The 7555-nt window shown below is 54.3% G+C and overlaps 1 protein-coding gene across 1 annotated transcript; it reads left to right on the forward strand.

Moving 5' to 3' along the window:
* Positions 1-417: 417 nt before the first annotated feature.
* Positions 418-6941, forward strand: En2 (engrailed homeobox 2). The gene is made up of 2 exons (XM_021190737.2): positions 418-1905; positions 4876-6941. Exons 1-2 carry the CDS (start codon positions 1248-1250, stop codon positions 5190-5192), a joined length of 975 nt encoding a protein of 324 aa, XP_021046396.1. The 5' UTR covers positions 418-1247; the 3' UTR covers positions 5193-6941.
* Positions 6942-7555: the final 614 nt, after the last annotated feature.

The raw sequence follows: 7555 nt of genomic DNA on the forward strand, positions 1-7555 counted from the left end.
TTTGTGCAAGGAATTGTGGGATCTCACCACACCGTAAACAATATGGGAATGTTAAAAAATAACGATCTTTCGGCGAGTGTCCACTTAGGCGTAGCAGTGACCTGGCGGGACTGTTCACAAGCTTCCTCAGTCTGTCTAACCGAGAGAAGATGAGGAGTGCGAGTGAGCACCGCTGACTCGCCTATGGATCTGGCTGGGTTATAGGCTCCCGCGCCGGGAGCCCTGGCCACGGCCGCTTTAAGGGGGGGAGGGGAGGCGGCGGCGGGGGAGGGGCGGCAGGCGGTTCCTGTCACCAAGCTGCCGCGGGCGCGTCACGTGGATGAGAGGCGCGGCAGCCATTGGCCCGAGGCACGTGTCCAGGAGACCGGCCCGCGACGTCACTTGAGGGGGCTCTGTTAAAAATAAGAACAAAAATCCAGAGTGAAAGTGTCTCAGGTTGCGCTAAGTGGCCTGAAAATTTCCCGAGCCCGCGCGAAAGCCGAGGCAGCGAAGGCGCGGGGACTGGGAGGGAGGGAGCGCAGGAGGCCCTGCCCGGCCCGGCCTCCCGCCCCTCACTCATGCGGCTCGGGCCGCCGGGCTGCGCGGGGCTCAGCGGGGGCGCAGCCGCTCGCCCGTGGGGCGCCCCGGCCCGCAGCGGGGCGGCGGCCTGGCGCGGGGAGCCCCGGGGCGGGCGGAGCGCAGCGCGGGCCCACGGCCCTCCATGTGCGTGCTGGCGGCTGCGGGCGCGCTGAGAGCCCGCGCCTCGCAGCCTCGAGGGTCGGCCGGGACCGGCGGGTGGCAACGGCCGAGCGGTGGCTGTCCGAGAGGGCCCGAGCGTCGGTGAGCGCGGGCGGCGCGCTGCCTGCATGCGCGTGGCGGTGGCGGAGGCGGCGGCACCGGAGCCCGAGGCTGCTGGCCACCAAAAGGAACGCGGAGCCGCACGGGCGTCCCAGGTCCCCGGCGTGGTGCGGTGACCGTCTTGAGTCCGGTGCGTCGCCAAGACCGGGACCCGCTTCCGTTGACTCGCCCCGCGTCTCGGTCCGCGGGGAGACCGGTGATTTTCTAACGCACTCCGTGGATCCGAACGTCGCTTGGCTCCGAGCGCGCCCGGTGACCTGTAGGACTCCAGCCCTGGCCACTGTCGCCGCTCGCGCGCTCGGAGGACTCGGCTGCGTAGGAGCGCGCGGGGCTCGCTGTGTGCCGCGGATCGGCCGGAGGTCGCTTGGCGGTGGGCCGGTGGACAGGCGGTTTGGGATTTTCTGTGAAGTATGGAGGAGAGGGATTCCAAGTCCAGCGAGACGGCGGCGGAGGCGCAGAGACAGCCGGAACCCAGCTCCGGCGGCGGCTCGGGAGGCGGCAGCAGTCCGAGTGACTCGGACACCGGCCACCGGCGGGCTCTGATGCTGCCCGAGGTCCTACAGGCGCCAGGCAACCACCAGCATCCGCATCGCATCACCAACTTCTTCATCGATAACATCCTGCGGCCTGAGTTCGGCCGCCGAAAGGACGCGGGGACTTGCTGTGCGGGCGCGGGCGGAGCCAGGGGAGGCGAAGGCGGCGCTGGCACTACCGAGGGAGGTGGCGGCGGCGCCGGCGGAGCCGAGCAGTTACTGGGCGCCAGGGAGTCCCGACCGAACCCAGCGTGCGCACCCAGCGCGGGAGGGCCGCTCTCCGCCGCCGCTGGCGACCCTGCGGCCGACGGAGAAGGAGGCTCCAAGACGCTATCGCTTCACGGTGGTGCCAAAAAACCCGGCGATCCTGGAGGTTCCTTGGATGGAGTGCTCAAGGCCCGGGGCTTGGGCGGCGGTGACCTGTCGGTGAGCTCCGACTCGGACAGCTCTCAAGCCAGCGCCACTCTGGGCGCTCAGCCCATGCTCTGGCCCGCTTGGGTCTACTGCACGCGCTATTCTGACCGGCCTTCTTCAGGTGAGCCCATGGGACTCTGGCTGCTGAGGGGAGGCCCGCGGGGCTAGGGAGGGCGCTTCCTAGTAAACTTACACGGAGGGAAAGGATCGCATTTTCTCCTGCACACACACACACACACACACACACACACACACACTCCTCACCGAAGCGGCAAAGAGCAGCATCCAGGCAGTTGGAAAAACATACAGACCTAGGACAGTAAAAAAGAAATCTCTCTTGTTCATCTTTCATCTCATCTCTCTCACCGCCTCTCACAGCCTCCCAGTCTCTCACAGCCAGCCTCTCTCTCTCTCTCTCTCTCTCTCTCTCTCTCTCTCTCATCCTCAGGCCCATAGTCCCCAGAACTGGTTACTCCAACTCTGGGCGCTCTCCTGCTCCATTCGTGGCCTAGTGTGACCGCTGCGAAGGAGCAGAGGAAAAAAACCACAAGAAAGCGGTGAAAACTGAGGCACCCTTTGCCAGTTTATCTGACGAACCCTCTAGTTCCATACTGCAAGCCCGCGGCTTGGAGAAGGTGCAAAGGTCTCAGAGCCTCCATCAGGCAGAAAGGAACCTTCAAGTGTTTTATGATGCTACCAAGAGTGAGAAGGTGGCGGCTTTCAGAGGGGGGTGTGAAGAGGTTTCCGACAAATTTTCTCCATTCGTTTATAATTTTTAAGACCTCGTAGAAACGACCATCTGCATTAGACGCGGGCCTGCGGTTAGAAAGCGCCATTAGCAGTGGGTTTCTTTCGTCCATCATCTGACTGAGCTGAGCGAGGCCCTGCTCACCCCCAATCCTCAGCTGTTCTATGGCTGTCCTTTACTTATGTTCGTAGCAAGACTGAGTCTTCTTGCAGCATCCTGTTTGTGTCTGATGAAATCCAGGTTTTTTGTTTTTTTGTTTTTTGTTTTTGTTTTGTTTTGTTGCTGTTAGACCTGAAATTTGCTCCATTGTTCTCGCCTCCCTCCTTTGTTAATATTTAATTAACATATAGGCTCACAAAGCCGACTGGCCTTGAGTCGCGCTCGGCTTTGTGAAGAGCCAGCGAGTGAGTCCGCGCCGTGCCAAGCCCTGGCGGCCCCGGGGATCCTGCAGGATGGCCCGCGTGGTTCGCCTCGCAGCTCTCCTAGGCTTAACGAAATTCCTTTCCTGACTGTAAGTAATGTTTCTTTCCTGGGCATTTAAGAAAGAAAGTAGGGGCAGAGGGTACTTGCCGACATTTGGTTCTGTTTTCTCTAAGTTTCCTAAGTGTTTGCCTTTTAAAAGAGAATTCGCGGGAAGAGGAACCGAAAGTATGTTTTTCAGAGATGTTCTTTCTCAGAAATAGGAGTTTGCAGAGGTTGGAGTGTGTGTTGTAGGACAAGAACCCCAGGGTGGAGGAGACTGGAGGACAGAGCCCTCTTTCTTCCCATGGAGGGAAGGAGGAGAGTTTGAGATCCGCTCCGGAAGTGGGGGGTCAGGTTTGAGCAGGCCAGGCCTCTCCCGTGGTCTCATCCTCTTGTCCTAGAAGCCTCACTGGCCAGGTGGAAGCCAGGTCGTGGGTGCAGAGCCCCGCTCCCTCATCCTCAGCATGGATGTGAAGGGGATTGTATGGCATGCGGATGTGTGTGACCGTGGGTACACTTAAAACACCGGGGATTGGATCTGCACTGTCCCGGATGTCCTCTGGTGCTCAAAGACCCTTTTGGGTTTGCCCTTCGGTAAGAGCGTCCGGATCCACTTGGCTGAAGGCCAGGGAGTCCTCAGCCGCGGCCGTGCTTGCCGCCTCTGACTGCACAGCACTGAGTAGCGGATGGGAGAGTCTGGTACCGCACCGCCGGTTTCCTCCACTTTCCCCGCAGCGCAGGGCAGTGCATTCCGTCCTGGCTGCGAAGGGGGATGGTCCGGCCTCTTCCAGCCTCTTCCGCTTCTAGCGGAAGGGGCCTTGATGGAAGGGCCCGCTTGTCTCCAAAGTTGATTCATGCTTCTTGCACAGAGAAAGACCCAGAAAGGTCTCAAGTTTTAGCCGGTGGCCCGGATGGCCTTTCCTGCACGGCACCATATGAACCTTGTGACCCCTACAAAGAGACACCTCTATCCCAAGACCCTACCACTTTATCCTTTTTCTTTGGTCCTCTTACCACACCACCCTCCACACTTGCCCCAAACACTGGCAACTATGTAGGAGGAAGGGATCGGGACCAACAGAAGAACCCGTTGTGGGAAAGCTTTTGGGAGGGTCACTTTATGTTCTTGCCCAAGGTCAGTTGGGTGGCCTGCTTCTGATGAGGTGGTCCCAGGTCTGGGGTAGAAGGTGAGAGGGACAGGCCACCAAGGTCAGCCCCCACCCCCACCCCACAGGAGCCAGGTCCCTCTCCTGGCCAGGAGTACTGAAGGGGCGATGCCAGAGGCCCAGTGAAACCTCTGCTGCCCCATGGAGTCCTTCAAGGAATCACACTTGGCCTCACTGGGCACAGCCCTTGCTCCTCCTGGGAACTCTACTGCCCTTGGGATCCCATTGTGGGTTACATAGGAAGGGAGGCAGGATTCCCCTTGACTGACTAGCCTACTCTTTTCTTCAGTCTTCTCCATCTCCTCTCACCTGTCTCACCCCTTTTGCTAGGATAGACTTGGAAAGAGATAAGGGGAGAAAACAAATGCAAACAAAGCCAGAAAGATTCTGGTTGGACATTCCTTCAGCTAGCTTTTATTAGGATCCCCTAGTTTGTGAAAGGCCTTTTAGCTAAATCTGCCAATCCATCTCATTTTCACACACACACACACACACACACACACCTTTCCTTCCAGTCAGTGGGCACTTGCCCAGCCTCAAGTTTATACCACCCTCCCCCCCATGCCCAACACAAGCTGTTCCACCTTGTATGGCCTTGGGCGGGTCATCTCCCCCCACCCCTCTGCAACCTCAAGCTTGGGTGCGTGGGTTGTGGATAAGCAGGTGGACTCCAGCAGCCATTAACCTCTGCTCTCTCTCCTCCCATGACAACCAGGTCCCAGGTCCCGAAAACCAAAGAAGAAGAACCCTAACAAAGAGGACAAGCGGCCTCGCACGGCCTTCACTGCTGAGCAGCTACAGAGGCTCAAGGCTGAGTTTCAGACCAACAGGTACCTGACAGAGCAGCGGCGCCAGAGTCTGGCACAGGAGCTCAGCCTCAACGAGTCTCAGATCAAGATTTGGTTCCAGAACAAGCGGGCCAAAATCAAGAAAGCCACGGGCAACAAGAACACTTTGGCGGTGCACCTCATGGCGCAGGGCCTGTACAACCATTCCACCACGGCCAAGGAGGGCAAGTCGGACAGCGAGTAGGGCGAGCAGGGCGGGCGGGCCGGCCGGCCAGGTCTAGGGCCGCGCGAAACAATGCAATAATTTAAAAACCGTGAACAAAAGGCCAGTGTATAAAAATTATACCAGCATTATCTGTGAAAATCCAGTGTATTCGCTATGGTTCTACAATAATCTGTGTACATATAATTTGCAGGTGATGTAAAAATCCAAAAATCTGACTCTAAAATATTTTTCAGTTTTTTGTGTTTAAGAGGTTATGCGAATTTTATGTTATTATTATTTTTCTGCAAAGGGGACTGTTTAGGGTTTCAGATCTTTCTTTCATTTTCTTTTCTCCTTTTTTTTTTTTTTAATCCCTTAAGCTCCATTATGGGACATTGGACACTTCTTCCCCCGAAAGAAAAAAATTTAAAACAACTTGCTGAAGTCCAAAGATTTTTATTGCTGCATTTCACAGGACTGTGAACCGAATAAATAGCTCCTATTTGGTCTGTGGGCTCTGCCGCTTGCTTTGTGCTGGCTCGGACAGCGCTGTAGGAAGCGCCAGCCAGCGTGGTGATGGAGAGCTCTGGTGGGGAGAGAGGGCGCAGTTCTTTGCTGAGGTCTGAGAAAGTCCTTGCAGGCCAGCAGCTCTCCGAGAACCTCTCCGCCTGCCTCCTACACTGCCTCTCTTCTCAACCACCTCAGAGGCCCGTGCTGGCAGCCACCGTGTGTCTGCGTCTGTGTCGATGACCCCTGTTCCGCCACAGCCCCTTAGCGACCTGCCAGCGCCAACTCTCCCGCCATTGTGGCCAGCAGTTGGGGCCTGGGGAGCAGTGGGAGTGTGTCCTGAAGGCTTGAAGGCTTTGCTGCGGGGACAGCTAGCCCTGACCCAAAAGGCCTCACCGAGATAGGCCTTGAGGCCTGGCAGAGCGAGTTGGAATCGTCTTCCTTTCCTTTTTCTTCCCTCTTTTTCCTTTTTCCTTTATTTTTGAATGGTAAATACATGTATGTGTACATACTTGTGTATGCATGTGCACGCACACCCCAGGCCTGTGTGAAGCTGGGGTTCTGGAGCTCACAGCTACCTTGACTTACAAAGGAACTCAAATCCTCCCGAATCTAGAGGACATGTGTAAATAATCATTTCTTATCACTTTTTGTCTTTTTTGTTTTTTTTTAAAGAAAATATACATTTTATTTTTGAAGGTGTGGTACTGTATAAATTAAATATATTCAATATATCCCTCACCAAGTATATATATATATATATATATATATATATATATATATATATATGCAAACACATTATATGTAACTCCACAATGTCTTCTGTTTAGTGTATGGGAAAAGGTGTCCAAACGTCCACCTGGGGCCAGCACGGTGGCAAGTGTGTTCTCAGGCTGCCTGCTGAGGACTGATGGTGGATTTCTCTCTTTGCCTTAAACCTCTTTATTTCATTGCGCCAACACTTTCTCTTTGTATATATTCGTGCCAACCTTCTGAAAAGGAAGCTATAAAAACAGAAGTTGTAATTTAAGAGTCTGTGAATAACCATCTGCTGCTTGGGGGTGGGTGGAACACATGCCTTTTAGCAGGAAGCAAATCTGTCCTTTTTTAAGTTTATAAAATGTGCATTTTACAGTATCAAATATTTATAATCTTATGAGAAATGGATGAATGTTCCCTACTTACAACTGTGGTTATCAAAATTGTGACCATTCCAATCTGTGAATTTTTGTGTGTTTAAATTCCTGAAAGTTACATTAAATAAAAAGAAATAACTCTTTATTATAAAATGTTGGGATGGAAGGTAGACTTTGTCTATGTCTGTAGCTGAGATGGTCTCCCCAGCGCCCAGGTGCTGCACCTACCCTTGAAACAAGAAACAAGAGAACATTGTTTCTTTTAAATAACAACCTTTGAAAACTTAACATGTAAGCTCAGAATGGAGGGCAGAGGGATGATTTATACCACACTGTTTCTGCTCACTGAACTACCTCAGTGGATGGAATCTAACAGGTCTCCCCCACCGCTCCCCACTGCCCATAAATGCTAGGTGCTGGATGCAAGCATTCTCTGTTGGGCTCTGTGGAAGGACTTGTGGTCCTCAAAAGATGATGCCTTCCCCTAAATGCTATTTTTGTTTCTCCCACTTCCAATCCCCATAGCCAAGGATCAAAATCTGCAGGATCCAGGGGAAGGGAGCACTGAATCTAAGGCAGTTCGGGAAGCCAAACTTAGTTGGCTTAAATGAAAATTGTTGTGTCCTGTTTCCTTTGTTTTTCTCCCAGGAAGAGAAATTCATTCGGAGAGTGTCAAGGATTGTCTGCTGCCAAGGGGTGACAGCTTCTAGGTAGTTTCAGTACAACACTGGCCGCTATCAGACAGATGTTGGGCCACTG

This window comes from Mus pahari, chromosome 2, assembly GCF_900095145.1.
Source record: "Mus pahari chromosome 2, PAHARI_EIJ_v1.1, whole genome shotgun sequence".
NCBI lineage: Eukaryota > Metazoa > Chordata > Mammalia > Rodentia > Muridae > Mus > Mus pahari.

What these genes read in the sequence shown, in the direction of transcription:
- En2 (XM_021190737.2), top strand. Translation starts at nt 1,248, where the DNA reads ATGGAGGAGAGGGATTCCAAGTCCAGCGAGACGGCGGCGGAGGCGCAG. An exon ending in TTCTGACCGGCCTTCTTCAG is followed by an intron (nt 1,906 to 4,875) that starts GTGAGCCCATGG and finishes CATGACAACCAG; the next exon opens with GTCCCAGGTCCCGAAAACCA.